Raw genomic sequence first — 18943 nt, forward strand, 5'->3', positions numbered from 1 at the left:
CGTCAGCTGTAGCTGCAGTCCTTCTTCAAGAGACTGAACTAGGGAGGCGTCCCATCGCCTATGCATCTAGGACTCTATCGGCTCAAGAAGCCAAGTACTCCATATATGAACTTGAAGGTTTGGCAGTCTTATTCGCCTTAGAAAAGTTCCGTCTCTATCTGGAACACGTCAAATTCGATCTGGAGACAGATAATCAAGCCTTAAGCTGGGTCTTAGGTAGGCCGCGTCGTACAGGTCGTATAGCCCGTTGGGCCATCCGTATTTCTGCCTTCCAATTCGACGTACGGCATATCAGAGGTACTGAAAATGTTGTTGCCGATGGACTCAGCCGTATGTTTCATAACGACGTCGAGACCCATGAACCTGTCGACAGTTCATCACCTTCCGAGTCCATACTATCTGAGGTTAATGCCATCCTAACAGATGCTCCCATGCTCTTTAGGGATATCGAGAAATACCAACGTGAAGATCCGACGCTGGCTCCGATAATGGAAACCCTTTCTTCTGGGGAACATGTTGTCCCTTATGTTCTGAGGAATGGTGTTCTATGTTGCCCTTCGAGGCATGATAAGTTGATGAAAGTTGTTGTTCCAGCGGTTCTTGTACCTATGATCTTCAAATACTATCATGAGACCCCATTGGGGGGGCATCTTGGAATCTTTAAAACTCGTGAAAAGATTCGTGAAATGTTCATATGGAAAGGTATGGACGGTGAAATTCGAGAACTTGTAAAAGCTTGTAAATCTTGTTTGATCAGTAAACCCACCATGTCCACTAAAGTAGGCCTTTTGTCTTCTCATCAAGCGTCGCGCCCCATGGAACGCCTGTATATCGATTATGTGGGACCCTTCCCCCAGTCAAAGGGTAATGCCAACAAGTTCATCTTTGTGTGTGTAGATGGTTTTACAAGATTTTCCTGGTTATTTCCGACTAAGCTGGCTACCGCTCAGTCCACCATTACTTGCCTAAATTCTATTTTTGCTTCTTTTGGTCCGTGCCAATACATTGTATCTGATAATGCTAAGGCTTTTACATCTAATTTATTTCGTAAATTCTGTTTTGACTTATCAATATCTCATGTAACTACTTCTGCTTATTACCCGCAACCATCTCTGGCTGAACGAGTTAACCGTAATCTCAGGTCCGCACTCATTGCCTATCATCATGAAGATCCTTCCAGGTGGGACACGTCCCTGCATTGGATAGCTTTTGCTTTGAATTCGGCGGTTCATGAATCTCACAAATTTACTCCAGCTTCTTTGATGTTTAAGTTCGTTCCCAACACGCCGCTCTCTAACCTCTGGTCTCTGAATGACATTCTGCCCGAGACAATAGATCCGGACAACATTAAAGATCTTTGGAAGAAGGCTAAAGCTAATCTTAAAGTGTCTCATGAAAAGGTTAGGGAAAGGTATGATCGTGGACGGAGACCCACCACTTTGAAGGTAGGTGACCAGGTTATGGTCAAAAATTTTGTTCCCGCGGGCAAGCTTGCCCCCAGATTTCATGGGCCTTGTATCATTCTCGATTTTCTTACGCCGGTTACCTTATTGTTAAGTAATCCAGCCACCGAGAGGATATTTAGAGTTCACCTGTCCCAGGTGAAACCGGTGTAATTTCTGTGTTAACTTGCTCCATATTATTTTGAAAGGATATGAAGGTTATATTTTTTTTTTGAGTTTCACTTTTAAGGCATTCTGCCCCTTCTGTAATATTTTGGTTTTAGATGTAAGCCTTATGTAAAACCTGCCCCGACCCGTTAAACTGCCATCCTGTTCTTGCCACGGCCATTACCACGCTCCCGTCTCCTGCTCCACCTTACACTGTGGCTTCATAATAGTAAATGCCATAGATATCTACACGCCGCTGGCCCCTCAACCTCTCCACAAGCCTGTACCCTCAAAGAAGATGATTGTCCAACACAATTCTGCCGCCTAGCTTTAATGTTTCAGCGCCCCCGCAGCCGCGCAGCGCCGTGCAGCGACTGGGGAGGGGGATGGGCCCCCTCCTCTCCAGCGAGGACGACATGTGCACGGCGAGCCGGAGCTCACCTCCCGGCCAAGGCTGATGTGCGGCGCACGACCTGCTACATGCCCGCAGCCTGTATCTGTTCACCGCGGGCGCGGCGTACTTCAACACCTCTGCTCCCCTCATAGTGCGGGCGAGCGGTATCTCAGGGTACTTGAGGGGTCCGAGCGGCCCCCGTTGGACGCAAGCTGCAATGGCCGGTCCGGCCATTCGACTCAATCTACATCAACTACATGGACAGTCACCTTAAGCGATAACTACATATGGGAATTTAACAACAATATTTGGTGGACATTGCAAGACTTTTCTTCACTTTTAAGCATTAAAGGTTTATCTTCAGAAATTCAACTACTACAACAGAAAAACTTTACTGCACCTGCAACAACAAAATTTTGAAATTGCAACCAACCAAATTACTAAAATCTTATAAATGCTTCCGCAATTAATCTTAATATCAACATCAAAACTTGGACCTTATTTTGGAAACAAAGCTTATGTTCTTCTGTGTTACCCCTTGGAGGAACTTTTGGGGGGGGAGGTCTGTACCGGGCGGTACACCCCTACTCTGTTTATTTAAAAGTTGCGCCAGTTGAAACTCCTCTTCTGGAGGAAGGTTGAACTTTATCTGTTCTATTAATTCTCTACTTTCTCAGAAGATGTCACCACGTGGAAAATTTTGAGTTTTTGAACTGTGTCACTTTTGATGTGTTTTTGTTTCGCTTGAAGTAAGAAGTGTGAACTTTCTCTTCTAGAGGACACTACTGAAGAATTACAATAGTGCAACCTAGTGCGAAATCAAAGAACTATTTTGTTGGAGAAATTTTTATTTCAAAAGTTTGTTCTTTGTTAAATTTCTTTCTGTCATGGTTTAAGTTGGCTGTATACCCCTCTTTTTCCCCTTATTTTGGATCTAGCCAATCCCGAATTTCTTTAATTAATTTTTCCACCAATAATGTGTTTCTTTTTCCTCCTTGTAGGGGTTTCTGTTCCCGAACCAATAAAAACTTTGAGGGAGGGTGTTTTATTTCCCCTAACGCCTAGAATCTTCCGCGAGAGGTTATAAACTGCTGATTTTGGGGTCTCCGGGCCATTTCTGTTCCATCTTTCAGTGTATTAAGTACATAGCAGGAGGCGGGAAGCGCCTCTTTCCTCGGCAGCGATCTACTACCAGGTAATGGCCTCTTAATAACATCTTTTCTAGCTAGAGTTGGCAGTTTAACTCTCGCGGCGGGTTCTAGGTCTTCCACCATGTAACTTTCCTTTCAAATGTAAAAGCTACTGGTATCTATTCTATCTTTCAAACTACATATCGGGATAGAGAGTGCTTAACCCTCTCGAGCTCCCACTCACATTGTTTTGAGGTGAACTTATTTTGCGCAACCTATTCTTCAGTAATGTAATGTAAGTTTGTGTTTTCTTAAGTCACCTCAGTAGTATGGGATTAGCCCTTGCATCAGCGGCCTAAGAGCCAACGTAGGTCTTAGAAACCAAGTGTATTAAGGAGTGCAAGTTCGCCTCCTCTCAAATTGTGATTTTAGAGGTCATGTAATCAACCTTCTTTTCATGTAATAGACCTCTGTAGGTTGGGTATTTTACCCCTGTGAATACGTCCTTAGAGGACACCTTGAAGGTAGAGTTTGGTGTGGCCTTTGAGAAGCTTAAATTTTAAGAGCGGATCGCTCTTTTGAAAATGAAGGGTCATATGCCTCGCGGAGGCTTTTTAGTGTAATTTGGAGCAAGGGCTCCGAGGTATGAATGGGGTTTTCTGCCCCTCTGTTGAAACTAGTGTCTTTGAGGTAAAACTGGGCTGATTGCCCAAGCATTGTGTTTTCGGGGCTCGAAGCCCAAAACCTGTAAATATTGTGACTCCCCGTTGATTTGCTACATTGTACCTGCCATGCTTGTTATATCTTTGTTTTGAAAAGAAAATATAACCTTGTTAAATTTTGAAATTAATTTCTCTTTAGTAGCTTGAGATCCATTCACCACCCAGCACCTTCTTTCACGCCTACCTACTACAAAAACACGGTAACAGAGGGTATTGCAGAGAAAGTTCATGGTCAATTAGGCTAGGAGTTGAGATAGTATCTTCTCGTCCATTTGAAGAAAAGATCATGGTGACATAAGCTTATGGCTTATGGTCTCGATATTTAGTGTAAAATCAATCCACATTGGGTTGCAGGTAAATCAGGGGAAATTCTGTAATGTTTATCGAGAAGAAACCATTTAAGTTATGAACCGCAAGCTTGTTATGTTTAACGTATACATTTAGAGCATAAACAAGAGAATACGGCAGCGTAGCTTCTTCCGGGGTGAACACTCTAAATTAATATCTAAACTCTGGATGGAATCCAGAATATCATATGAGTTTTAAGTTCCTAGCATTTAAAAATACCATCCTAATAGTTGGTCTAAAGCGCATGTGTGACGCAAACTAAACATCAGGCGCACGGTTATTTTGTTTGGCCAAACCTTTGACAACATTCATTAATTATTCGTGTAGTTTTTTCAATATTATATTACTGATATTCTAACAGCCTCTGAAGTCATCGCTCTTCTCCATGGCAAGGAGTGCAGTGACCTCCGCACGAGGAAGAGCAGTGTGTTGGCAGCAAAAACTTGGATTATTTTGTTTGGTTGGGTGTGAAGGTCTTAAAAAAAAGACAGGAATGAAACTTCCTCTAGATACGAAAGTTAAATACTGTATACATGGTGTAAAAATATGGTGAAGGGTGCTTTATAGAGGATAACATTATAAGGTATCAAAATTAAGAGCCACCATCCTACCACATAGTTTTTGTGATGGTCCATCGGTGCACGGGTAATCCGAAATATATTACAATTCCTTTCACATTTCGTGGTCTATTTTATTATACTGCTGCCTCTCACACAAAGTAAGGAATGCATTTGGCCTTAAAATAAATTGAAAATCACCATCGCTGACACATACTACACTGGACGCAAAAACCATTGGAAGGGTTTCCCATTTCAAGTACCTCGGAAGCTGGCAAACACAAGAAGAGCATTCGGATGTAGAAATCAAAACCAGAATGTGTATTGCAAGGAATGTGTGAAATTAAAAACACTTGATTCCAACCGTGACCTCCTATATGCCAGGTGGCCCTCCAGGCCCGTACTTTCTACTTACGAGTGGCCCGCATGCAAGAATGATGAATGGGGTGCCTGACCGCTCGTTTACAAAGGGGCGCTACACTGTGTTATATTTCGGATATGAAACAGATAACGGTCATTTTACTACACACGTACTGTAGCATGGTGCATTTTGCAAATACAGTACGCCAAAGATGCAGAAAATAGACGTTAATAATTCATTCATGTATACACGTACATATAACAGCCTTCGTGGATGAGGCGGTAGCACGCCGGTCAAAGAGGAGGCAGGACAGGTTTTTCTCCGGTTTTCGCTGTCTTCTTTCATTGCAGCAACACTCTCGATTATCATTTCATTTCGTCTGTCAGTAATTAATCATTGCCCCAGAGAAGTGCGACAGGCTTCGGCACTCGGCACAGTTCCTATCTTCGCCGCTAGATGGGGGCTTCATTCATTCCATTCCTGCCCCGCTTGAAACTGAAAACAGGATGTGAATTTTCTTTTTCATACACGTCCAGACATTCCACTCTACAAAGAAATTGCTTGCAAGCGGCATGTGCCTTGACCATTAGCTCGTAATTGCAACTCTGTTCGGCCACAAACGTGTGTAGAAGGCAGGCGGCTATTTGGAAATACCTGCCCATACCTTCTGCGATCTTTGGTTACGTTGCGATCAGATTCTCCGTAGATTAAAATTATGCCTATGTATTCGTCGTTGCTGAACACACCAGCACCGAGCTCGATAGCTGCAGTCGCTTAAGTGCGGCCAGTATCCAGTATTCGGGAGATAGTAGGTTCCAACCCCACTGTCGGCAGCCCTGAAGATGGTTTTCCGTGGTTTCCCATTTTTACATCAGTCAAATGCCGGGGCTGTATCTTAATTAAGGCCACGGCCGCTTCCTTCCCACTCCCAGCCCTTTCCTGTCCCATCGTTGCCATAAGACCTATCTGTCTCGGTGCGACGTAAAGCAACTAGAACACACCAGCTATTGTCGATATGTTGACAGCAACGATAGTGCTATTGTACCAAATACTAGCCTACTACTGTACGCTCGAAAACGAGGTTTACTAACGCAAGGGGGCGCATTAACTATTTAGCGCTGAAGAACATACAGCGAGCTGCCGTCCGGTTGTTATCTCTTCATATTCTAACGTAACTTACCTGGAGGCAGTAATCCCCCTATGAAAATCAGTTATCAGATATCCCAATGATCATTAGTGTATTGCGGGACACTTATAAATAGGAAGTAAGGCGCTGGAGGGTCATTTAATAGGTTTATACTTGCTAGTGGTTTAACGTCGTACTAACCCAGAAGGATTTCGCCGACGCGTGGAAGGGAAAGGGCTAGAATTGGGAAGGTAGCGGCCGTGGCCTAAATTAAGGTACAACCCTAACTTTTGCTTGACGTAAAAGTAGGAAAACATGATAAACTATCTTTAGGGCTGCCGACGGTGGAATGCGAACCCACTATCTCCCAAATACAAGCTCACAAGTACGGACCCTAGGCGCACGGCCAACTCGCCCAGTGTGATCTATTCGAAACTCGTTGACTTGTTGTGAAGCGTTACGTGTTACCGGCGATACTTTTCAGTGTCGAAGGAGGGACACTAACCGCTTCGTCAGTGAACCGACTGAAATGTGCATGTGTCACAGATTGCTCAAACAGTGCCACCAACGAATAATAATAATAATAATAATAATAATAATAATAATAATAATAATAATAATAATAATAATAATAATAATAATAATAATAATAATAATAATAATAATAATAACCCGGGCGAGTTTATTTATTTATTTATTTACTTATTTATTTATTTATTTATTTATTTATTTATTTATTTATTTATTTACACCTGACTTACATTTGTGGCGAAGTTAGGGCTCACGGCCCTCTCTTACACTTAACCACTATAAAAAATAAAATTTAAAAATGTAAATATAAAAGTAAAACATAGAAATTCTAAAAAGAATTAATACTACGGACAGATAATTCTAAGTTAGGCCTACATATCAGTACAGCAATTAATGTGACAATACCAATACTAATACTAATAAATGAAGAAAACCCGTGCGGATAGAGGCGCGCGGCTGTGAGCTTGCATTCGGGAGATAGTGGGTTCGAATCCCACTCTCAGCAGCCCTAAAGATGGTTTTCCGTGGTTTCCCATTTTCACACCAGGCAAATGCTGGGGCTGTACCTTAATTAAGGCCACGGCCGCTTCCTTCCAACTCCTAGGCCTTTCCTATCCCATCGTTGCCATAAGACCTATCTGTGTCGGTGCGACGTAAAGCCCCTAGCAAAATAATAATAATAATAATAATAATAATAATAATAATAATAATAATAATAATAATAATAATAATAATAATAATAATAATAATATTCACTTCACGTTCCACTAACTACTTTTTTCGGTTTTCGGAGACGCCGAGGTAGCGGAAGTTTCTACCGCAGGAGTTCTTTTACATGCCAGTAAATCTACCAACACGAGGCTGACGTATTTGAGCACCTTCAGGTTGGCTACCATCGGACTGAGTCATGATCGTACCTGCCAAGTTGGGGTTAGAAGACAAGCGCCTCAACCGTCTGAGCTACTCAGCCCAGCTGTCACCGACGAGTAGGTGCTCTGTCTTGTTGGGAAATCATGTGAAGTCTTAACCCTTAAAAATGCAAGGATGGGTGACATCTTCCGAAATGACAAATACAGCTTGACGCAACTGTTCATAGAAAGCAAGATGGAAGGAGGATGTTGACGCGGGTGGAGAAGATTATCATGGACACAGAATCTCCGACACTGGTTCGACATCAACGATACGGCAACTCCGATATGGTAATGGTATAATAGTAAAACTTACTCAAAGATAGTCTTCAACAGTCTGCTCCTTGGGTAACTGGTCAGCGCACTGGCCTTCGATTCAGAGAGCTCCAGGTTCCATTCTCGGCCAGACCGAGGATTTTTACCCCGTGTGGTTAATTCCTCTGGTTTGGGGGCTAGGTATTTGTGTTCGTCTTAATACCTTTCTCTTGATATTCACACAACACACTGCCGACCACCTACAGAAATGCCTAATAGTGAATACATCGCTCAACATAAGGTTGGCATTAGGAAGGTCATCCGGCCTTAAAACTGAGCTAAATCGACAAAGTTCCGCCTCCAGAAAGAGGAGGAGCAGCAGAAGAATAAGAACCGTCTGTGAGACAACACAAAATGATGATGATGATGATGAAACCTTTGGACAGTAGTGACCCCAACTACTCAGTATACTCACTTACAACATTATGAAAATGTAGAAGAGAAATTAGTTTTGCAAGGATCAATGACATGTTGCTTGCTCAGATGGTGAAATAAAATCTGAAGTGACTTCTTGAAGACAGTAGTGATGTCATCTCTGAGTCGTATACATCGTCTACAGTCGTGGTGAAACTCCTCAAATGACTTCGGAGTTACACCACGTGCATGAATGAAGAGGCTGATCACATGTTTACTTTCCAGGTTGTAACTCTTCTTAAAATGTGGGCTTCTTGGGTCATATATTGCCTTCTTTTCATCATTGACAGCCGCCTCTCGTTTAGTGTCCTGTTAAAGGATCATTTATAGGCCCAATCTGGAAGTCTTATAGTAGGCTGTTACGTCCACACGACGTGAATCGATAACATCGACCCAATGTTCGCCATACGGGAATACACCTTTAACCTCTGTCAGCACTCCCATGTTCCTTGCCTTTTTTTTTTTTTTTTGCTTTACGCCGCACCGACACAGATAGGTCTTATGGCGACGATGGGACAGGAAAGGCCTAGGAATGAAAAGGAAGCGGCCGTGGCCTTGATTAGGGTACAGTCCCAGCATTTGTCTGGTGTGAAAATGGGAAACCATGGAAAACCATCTTAAGAGCTGTCGACAGTGGGGTTTGAACCCACTATCTCCCAGATGCGAACTCACAGCTGCGCGGCCCTAACCGCACGGCCAACTCGCCCGGTTGCTAGCTTTTTAGCTCGCTTCACGTACGTTTTGGTGCCATGACTTGGCTCTTCTCTATAGATGGCACATGGCATCGTAAGTGAATTCAAATACTTTTATTTGTGTTTATTTCCGAACCTCGCTACTGAAATTGGTAGAGTATAGTTATTTTGGGAGAGCTTGGTTCGAATGCTTCGAGTGGTTTTTCTTTAAATATCCAGTGAGCTTCAGTTTCAGTGCATAATTTGATAGAAAATTACTTGGTACTCCTTGAGAAATGACGTGCAGCTGCAGGTTCAAGGTTAAGAAAGCTTTGAAGAGTTTGCCAGCATCATCATGTAGAACATAACTCCAAGAAATGTAATCGTAACTGCTGCCTCGTGTCTCCCGCTCTTGAATTAATATGGCGATGCTTCTTAAGAAAGCCAATATTTAATCCACAGTCGTTACCATTATACTGTCTCTTAGTTCCTCTCACTCAAGACGAAACGTCAAATATTATCTGAGAGCAACCGACAAGTGGATAGTGATGCATCTCCTTTGATGGGCAGCACTTGAGCGCTTTGTTTCGAGGCGTGACGGAATTTCTGAATGAAAGATAGAAATTAGACGTCAAATTAGACTGTAAAATAGACGATAGACAGTGTTATTCAGCTAGGGTTATTTTGCTAAGATGTCCACTTCAAATAACTCGTGAACCGTTACGTATGTCATTCTGTTTTCACTTTAATTAATGGTACCAAGAGGATCACCAGACTTACAGTATTTTTCATTATGAGATAATGCCACTATGTTTTTAAATAGAACTATGCTGTTTTCTGTACCTAACCTTATATTTAAAAACATCACGAATTCAACACCGTGATTATTTTGAAAATAGGACTAGTACTTCTGGAGAAAATGTATTGAAACGTGATTCATTTGCCAGCGAGAAGTTGCCCTGTTCGATTCGCGCACGTATGAAGCATGAGCTCATTGTTGACATACAGAATTCCTTCGGCTATAAGAGACTGGAGGGGTATTGTAATTTTTGTTTTGTTGATGATTCCCCATTCCAGCACTGGCGAAGAGCGAGTATTTTTCATGACGAGGAAAAATAAAAGACCGTTTAGGCTGTCACTGAACGTGAGTGGAACATTATCATCTACTATTAAAATGGCCATTCCTGAACCATGCTACACATTCGAACTACCAAAAGTAGCAGTAAGTCATGCCAGAAATTACAGCAAAAAACATGGCAATAAAGATTGGGCTTTGTAATAATACAGTTCAGTTTATTGAAAATAAAAGTGCAACATTTGCAATCATTTTGTGCTGCAGTTATTTTTCAATCCGTTGCTAATAGTTAAGATATATTAAAGCAGAACTTGCTATAAAACTCGTGCTTCGTTAATGAGTACGTCAAATATGAATATACTATAATATGTCCGAAAATTAGCGTTTCACTCATTTTCCCTGAATATGTCACTCATTTGCCATAGTGACCCTTGGCAACTCTGCATATATACGCCTTTCTGTCAGCACTTTTTGAATATTAACTTTTTTTTATATCGGAGAGAAGAAATAATAGCCTATGTCGGTTTCAGTTTAATTTTTGTCGGTTTTTCTGGTAATAGCATCACAGGAAAATAGGTGGGTGGATTTTTTCATGAAAGTTGGTATTTAATCTTAGGATAAGGGCGAGGCAAATTTTAGCTGTAATTTCAAAAAAATCAGAAAAAGGGAGTTCGTAGAGTGCCTAAAACAGAAAAATCTATGGTTTTACAGGAACATTTATGATAACATTTATTTTGAATATTATTTACACACTTCTTTGTTCTATACCTTTTTCCCGATAGTGTAAAATGAGGGAAATATCCGTGGCGATAGTACGAAAGTTCAAGAGCTGATAACTAACTTTGTGGAGAATTGCGTATGGAGATCATCCCAGCAATGTTTAAAAAAAGGCTTTGTACATCTGTCTGTACTTTCTGAATACGTATTATCCTGATAGCTGGTTCGTATAGTGAAAGGAGGAGATGAAATCTAATTCAAAGAATATGTAACTGCAAAGGACCAGGAAAAGCAAAGAAGCAAGTATGTCATGAGAAGCCACTAACGGGGACAAGCATGCCCATACACGTGCCTCAGAATTTCAGGAACAACATGAGGGATTGATAAAAATGTAATCCTGCACATTCTGCGTGATATCTCGTCAACGACGAGTACAACCATAGCCATCTGTACTGTAGTCGGCTACGGTAATAAAGACTATACGGATGTTCTTTTCTTCTTTTCGATGGCTGAGTGTGTTTGGTAATCTTGATGACATATCTGGTATTTACAACTTGTTATCCTGAGTGAATATGAAGTCCAGAATGTCATATCCGATCAACATGGAGAGTCGATGAGTTTTTCCCATCTCGAAATTCCCGTGACCTTGAACCTGTGACGCAAGATCGCTAACCACTCGGATCATCTGCCGGCTTCAGTACCGAAGGCTGATTTTGAGATACATCGCTCCGTTAGTATCTACAATAGCCTAAATTCCTATAATAGAAACACCAGCAGAAATAAAAAGAAACATAACTTAGATTAAATAAGATACGAATTAGAATTAATTTATCATCTAGTTTGCCTTGATAAGAAAATTACCGATCCAAACTATCCGTATCCAAACTAGTGCTTGAGGCTTGGCGAGAGAGCCTTTCCATGTTTCTGGGTTGGAGTGGAAAAGAGCGACTGTGTGTTCTTTTCAAGTGGCAGATGCGACTAGACAGTTCTTACCTCCCAAGTACATTGCAATAGTACTCGACTTATAGGAGGAACGCACGCTGAATGTGCAGTATACTTACTCCTACCACATCACAATTCGGGTGATAGAAGAAGCAACTAATGTGAAAAGTTGCAATGTGAAAGATCTGAGGTTCAAATCTTAGAAGAGATAACATAGAGACATACCTTTCAGGATGGCTACTTAGGAGAAAACATTCCAAGGAGAGCGGAACTGATACGCAGTCAGAGCAGGCTCATGGGAATCACAGTCGTCTCGTACTTATCCTAGGTCAGGAAGGTCATGCCACCTTAATTTCGGATGAATGCTCCTGTCCTTGAACCTTGCTACACGCATAATCCACTATTGTTTGTACGGCAGAGTCATATGCCAGATCTTCAGTCGACATCCAACTGAGAAATGAGTATATGGAGAAGTTGAGGGCATTGGGTTGTGTACATGAACCTTTTAACTGTTATGAGAACTGCTTAAGAAGATTAACATCGTACTGTGGTTAGAGGTTTGATGGCTGAAGGTTATAAATCATGTCGCTAATCAGGCAGTGTGCAAGATTATTACTGGCTTGTCTATACTAAACGTTGAATGGCGACCACGAGACCCTAACTGAGTTTGGCATTGCTTCCACTACATTTTGCCAAATTCCTCTCTTTCTTATCCGACCTCCTTCGATCAGCTTTTATATTGTTTCCTTTTTTTTTTTTTTTTTTTTTTTGCTAGTTGCTTTACGTCGCACCGACATAGATAGGTCTTATGGCGACGATGGGACAGGAAAGGGCTAGGAGTGGGAAGGAAGTGGCCATGGCCTTAATTAAGGTACATACCCAGCATTTGCCTGGTGTGAAAATGGGAAACCACGGAAAACCATCTTCAGGGCTGCCGATAGTGGGATTCGAACCTAATATCTCCCGAATATCTCCCGAATACTGGATACTGGCCGCACTTAAGCGACTGCAGCTATCGAGCTCGGTTTATATTGTTTCAGCCTCGACGGTATTATTTTGCGAAACCTAGAATTTCTTCAATTTACCTTCCTTTCGTGACTCTTCTGCCTTCAGCCGATACCTCTATGCGCCAGCCGAGTAGCATAGTCGCTGGCTTCTCATCACGATGGCCGCGGTTTGAATCCCAGTCGATGCTTGTGGTATTTTTGAAATGAAGCGTCACATCCCTGTGGTTGAGATTCCTCGTAAAACTGGCAGTCATTTTAATGAGATGTTATTCAACTGTGTGCAACATATTTCGGATGAATCATTATTTTTTCCTTCAAATTATTCTTGATAGTAGTCGTTGACTACCGTAAAATCCAGAGCATGGTGTTAGTTCGCGTGCTAGGCACTTACTCCTCGAACCACGCCCAGCTGAGGCGAGCAAATGGCTTGCCTGTCCTAGAGGAACGGGGTCACCTGACACAAGACAATCCTTACCTTCATTATTCTTGTTCTTATCTGTGAAAGCATCCGACTATTAGAGCCATTTCCACTCGACCTTGCTTGACAGTCCGTGACGTTCTCTACAATATTACAGATGAATGTGAATTCTCTCTCTGTCTTCTACTAGGTCAATTACGGTTTCCTTGCCGCACTTAAAAAGATGGAATCTTTGTAATGACCTGCCTCGAGGAGAACTACTGTGGACTAACACACTTGGATATGTTTTCTCCCATTTAAACTTTCATTCTCGCCTCGCCGGAGTTTCAGCTTTGGCCTTTATCCCTGGCGTCACTAGAATCTCATATTCTCTTTCATCTGAGGTATGGTAATATAAACATTTTCCAGTCACTCGAAAATAATTTACAACATTAACAGAAAGCTTAAATAAAAATTAATAATAATAATAATAATAATAATAATAATAATAATAATAATAATAATAATAACATGCCCTGAGCTAGTGTATGCAGGCAGTTTGGCCATCTAGGCTCCTGTGGGTCAATTTCGACGCTCCATTTTATTCTACCAGATGGCAGATCTCTGTTGGGCAATCTGTGATTGAGTTTTAATTAATTCTCTCGGATAAACGGCAAACATGTCACCAGAGATATTTTATATGCCAGCATTGTACTTTTTCCCTTCAAAATCCAACAACCTCTGCCAGGTTTGAACCTGTGTGTGGTCTTGGGATCTGGAGGCGAGCACTAGACCACTGGTCCACTGAGAACTACTGGTAATGGGATGCTTCGTTGTTTACGCAGACTACTTATGAAAAAATTCAACGATGAATGGAGTGGAACGTATTACGTAGTAATATTAATACATAGGTGAACCAGGTCAATCATACTCTTCAAATTAAAGGCCGAAAGTATAAGACGTAGGTATATATTTTCTTCTTTTGATTTTCTCTCATTCTCTTGGGGTGATGTGTGAGGGCTATGCCGTACATGCGGACTTGACCCTGTTTTACGGCGGGATGCCCTTTCTGAAGCCAATCCTATGTGGGGGAATATATTCACTACTGCGTGTTTCTCATTGGTTGGTAGGATGGTGTGCTGTGTGTAAATGAAGAAGAGTGTATTGAGAAAAACACAAAGGCTCAGTCTCCTAAGAGTGGTTAAAATTTCCTACTCTGTTAGGAATCTCACTTTTTTTTCCTCGAAATAATTCTTGACAGTCATCGCTGATTTAAGGAAAACCCAAAGCATCTTCATGGTTGGCGACAGTGGGCTTCCAACCCGCCATCTCCCGAATGCAAGCTAACAGCTATACGGCCGGAACCGCGCAGCCAATTCGCTCGGTCAAGTAGAAACGTTTTTCCAAAGATATAAGACTCATACATCATAAAAGTTAAGTAAATTAGATAGTGATTATTGTTTTAAGAGGAAGTACAACTAGGCAACCATTCTCTATATAACACTAATCCGAGAGAAAAAATGGAAGGGTTCCTATTCTTAGAAAAATGAAGGTATCGGCCGAAAGAAGACAAGGGCCACGAAGGGCATGAAAATGAAAGACTCCCTAGGCCTCCATACGTAATACCGTCGGGGTCTGAAAAGAACAAGAGTTGACCAAGGGGGTCGAATAGGATAGATAAAAGTGAGGAGCCTGGCACAAGTAAGTGGAAGCAATGCCAGGACTCAGCTGAGGGCCCTGTGGTCGCCAACCCACTCTCCAAAGTTCAGAGCCCCTGAGGCCCCTTTTAGTCGCTTGTTACGACAGGCAGTGGATACCGTGGGTGTTATTCTGCCGCCCCCACCCACAGGGGGATAAGTAAATTAGACGTCTCGCGACACTTAATTTTCATTCTAGACTGTTATGCCTTTAAGCATTCAGTCTGCAAAACTTCATGAATTAACTAAACGTCTCCACAATCCTCTATTTACAGCTAACTTTGTGGCACCTTCAATTCTACACCTCTTACATTTATATAATTAACAATACAGTCCAACTATTGTCGCCTTTGTTTCCCTCTGCTTCTCTTACCATTCACGGCAGAGTCCATTATTCTCCAATGTAGTCTGTTCTCCTCCATTCACCTGACATGACCAATCACTTAAGTCAGCTCATGCGCACAGATTCATCCTTAGAGTTCATTCCTAACTTGGATTTTATCACGTCATCCTAAATTCAATTCCTTCCTGGCATTGTACCCACCTGTTTGTGTTAGCATTATTCTCGCTACCTTCATGTCTGTTATTTCCAACTTATAAATAAGATATCCTTAATCCACCAGATTTCACTCCGGTGCAGCAAATTTGGTCTGAAAACAGATCAGTGTAAATTTCGTTCGAGTGCTCACTTCTTTCTTACAGAATTCCTTATATCGCAATTGCGAGCTGGCGGCATTACCTTTATTACTTCGTGATTGGATTTAACTTTCTGTACAACATCCCGAGAGATTACGCATCCTAAGTATCTAAAATGCTCCACCTGCTCTTAGTTCCAAAGATAAGAAATTTCGGTAAAATAAATCCTCTTACAGCGGAAATTCACGAGAACGATATTCAGGAATACCTCCTCCACTTACGTGGGAAGTTGAAATTTAACGGATCGTTTTTAGGCAATCTACGTCATCCCAGCTGTAAATCAATAGCTTCTTAAGATGTTACGGACACGCTATCTATCTCATTCACTTTGTGTTACCCATTTAACTTAACCGACACGAAGCTGTAATGATAGAATACGCTTCCAGAAAACTCTCGTATCTTCATGAATAGAGACTGGATGTTGGACGAAATATCTATGCTTTATGTTTGAAAATATAATATAAACAATTTAATATAAGTTTATTTCGGGATCTAAGGTTTGTGTTGTCAGCAAAGATAATTTTGCCTGTGTTTACCTATTTTAATTTATGGTAGAATTTATTTTTAATTTATGGTAAAATGCCTATATACTGTATGCTTTTTTCTAGTTTTTTTACAAAATCAAGATTGCATTGCATTGAAACTGACTGAAATGTGACTTTTAATTTTCTAAATTACACGACACTCTGCCGTTTTCTTGAAAGTCGGGATGTATCTTTCCTATTCGAAGGGATGGTCGGATATCAATGACCTGTTGCCCGGCTCCATGCCTAAATGGTTAGCGTGCTGGCCTTTGGTAGCAGGGGTCCCGGGTTCGATTCCCGGCAAGGTCGGGAATTTTAATCATCATTGGTTAATTTCCCTGGCACGGGGGATGGAGATGTTCATCATCATTTCATCCTCATCACGACGCCCAGGTTGCCTACTGGTGTCATATCAAAAGACCTGCACCTGGCGAGCCGAGCCTGTCCTGGGATCCCCCGGCACTAAAAGCCATACGCCATTTCATTTCGTTCATTGACCTGTTTTCCGTGGAGAGGCGAGCAGAGAGACGAGAAGAATGGCTTAGTGTTTATGGTAGAATGGCGCGCAACGTGGTCAGAGAAGGGACTGACCGAAGCTAGCGGAATCTAACCTCAGCTTCTACCGAAGTTCAGTGTGTTGTCCGCGCACTTGTATACTCCTAACCTTGACCGATGTTTCAATCGTTGAAGTGATGAGTGAACCTGCTGAAGACAGTGGACAAAGAGTATTGTATATGGCGGCGAAGAAATGCACGGCCCACACCGAAGGTTTGCCAGTGCTGTAGACACGGCATTGCGTTGCGTCGAGCAGCAACAGCAAGCTAGGCCGACACTGCTGCTGAAAAAAGAGGATCTATTTTAAAACTAGAGACTGGTCAATTTCTTTAACATTTGAATTTGTGTTTCTTTTAAACTTGATGTCTAGTACAAGTACGTACGAGTACTATATTGTTTAACCTATTTAGTTATTGTTAGACATTTATTCACGCGTTGCCGTATGATTTGTTCTTATTTCTGTGTAACCAGAGTTCTTTGTAATTCGAGGTAGCGTCAGCCCCAGTTAGGTTGAATTATCGGGGATCTACCGCATTATGATATCGATTGTTGTTTTAAGGTGGTCTATCATCAAGGCCATCGACATATCGTCTTTTATACACAGGTAATTTCATAAGCCATTTTCGGGAAACGAAATACTGACAAAACGGGTAAACAGATTTCAGTGAGTGACCCCTTATTTTAAAGCGTATATTCTGAAGATCCTCAGAAAAGTAGTAGTTCTTGTAAGATTGCCGATTGTCTACATTATTTTTCTCATTTTCTTCACGTAGTTCCAAGGTCCTCCACTCCGTACCATGTGGCAGTTGATACCATTGTTACTAGCGCTATAGCAGGAGAATACCAGTTCCAAGGAGTGGCGTTGTTAACATACTGTTAAGACGGTAGCGCGAAGCTACTGCGAGTTACGACATGAAACTTTACTGTCACGAACTTGTGGAATTACCTTCACTGTATAAAATTGAATATACAAATCAATATAGACCTACTGTCATGTCTCCTAGCAGATGTCCCCGAAGACGCGACGAATTCTAGACAGACTCATCTGAAGGAAATTATTGATCTTTGAGAGTTGCTAGGATTACAATTCATTCTCAAAGACCGATTACACTTTCCCTGGAACAATGATCCCCACCCCCACCTCCCACTTTTTTTGTAACATTTGCTGCATAAGCTCCTAGTTTGCTTACATTTATCGTATCAGATAAGTCATTATTTTATAAAGTTAGGTGCGCGAACTACTATTTACAATATCGGAAAGTCTGCACCGATTTATTTTAGTGACAGTTGTCGGGGAGGGGGTGCTCTTTTTTTTTTTTTTTTGCTAATGGCTTTACGTCGCACCGACACAGATAGGTCTTATGGCGACGATGGGATAGGAAAGGCCTAGGAATTGGAAGGAAGCGGCCGTGGCCTTAATTAAGGTACAGCCCCAGCATTTGCCTGGTGTGAAAATGGGAAACCACGGAAAACCATTTTCAGGGCTGCCGATAGTGGGATTCGAACCTACTATCTCCCGGATGCAAGCTCACAGCCGCGCGCCTCTACGCGCACGGCCAACTCGCCCGGTGAGGGGGTGCTCTATGTATGTATGTATGTATGTATGTATGTATGTATGTATGTATGTATGTATGTATGTGCATAGTGAAGTTATAATCATCATAAAATATCAAAGCCATTATGATAAAAACAGTGCTGCTGCAGATTATTATTATTATTATTATTATTATTATTATTATTAAAATCAGCTATATCGGTGCACAAGTGTTTAGTTCATAACCGGTTTTGGACGCTAAGGCCCATCATCAGTGGATAAAATTATTTAAAACTTGTTAATCCAATATGGGTGTGTCGTCAAGATAAAATGAAGCTCAGATGAAATATACATACTGTTAAAGCTGTTTTAGTGACCGAAAAACGGTTATGAACTAAACACTTATGTGCTGATACGACTGTTTGATTTATAATTCATGTTTACTACCATTAACCAAATTGCGTTTTTGCTGTTTCAGGCTCCTGCCGACCGGGCGAGGGAACCGAAGCTGCCGACGCTGAATCCGATTATAATGCAGATGAACCAGATTATGATGACGATCTGGACGAAGATGAGGATGAAGAAGAAAACACTGGCCCTCCACCATCGTTCATCAGTCACTCGCTAAGTCTGTCTCTTCGACCTGGAGATACTGCTACCTTACCTTGTGAAGTTCAAAATGCAGGCAAGTAATTCTGTATTGATTTTAGCT

The 18943-nt window shown here is 41.7% G+C and overlaps 1 protein-coding gene across 4 annotated transcripts in view; it reads left to right on the forward strand.

The window, feature by feature from the left end:
- Positions 1 to 18943, forward strand: part of LOC136877472 (lachesin) — a 616536-nt gene that overhangs the window by 543304 nt on the left and 54289 nt on the right. For all 4 annotated transcript variants that reach the window (XM_067151533.2, XM_067151534.2, XM_067151535.2 and 1 more), the window contains exon 2: positions 18710 to 18916. In XM_067151533.2, the coding sequence (XP_067007634.2) occupies positions 18710 to 18916 (207 nt within the window). The remainder of the gene's footprint in view (positions 1 to 18709; positions 18917 to 18943) is intronic.

Source organism: Anabrus simplex, chromosome 7, assembly GCF_040414725.1.
Source record: "Anabrus simplex isolate iqAnaSimp1 chromosome 7, ASM4041472v1, whole genome shotgun sequence".
Taxonomy (NCBI): Eukaryota; Metazoa; Arthropoda; class Insecta; order Orthoptera; family Tettigoniidae; genus Anabrus; species Anabrus simplex.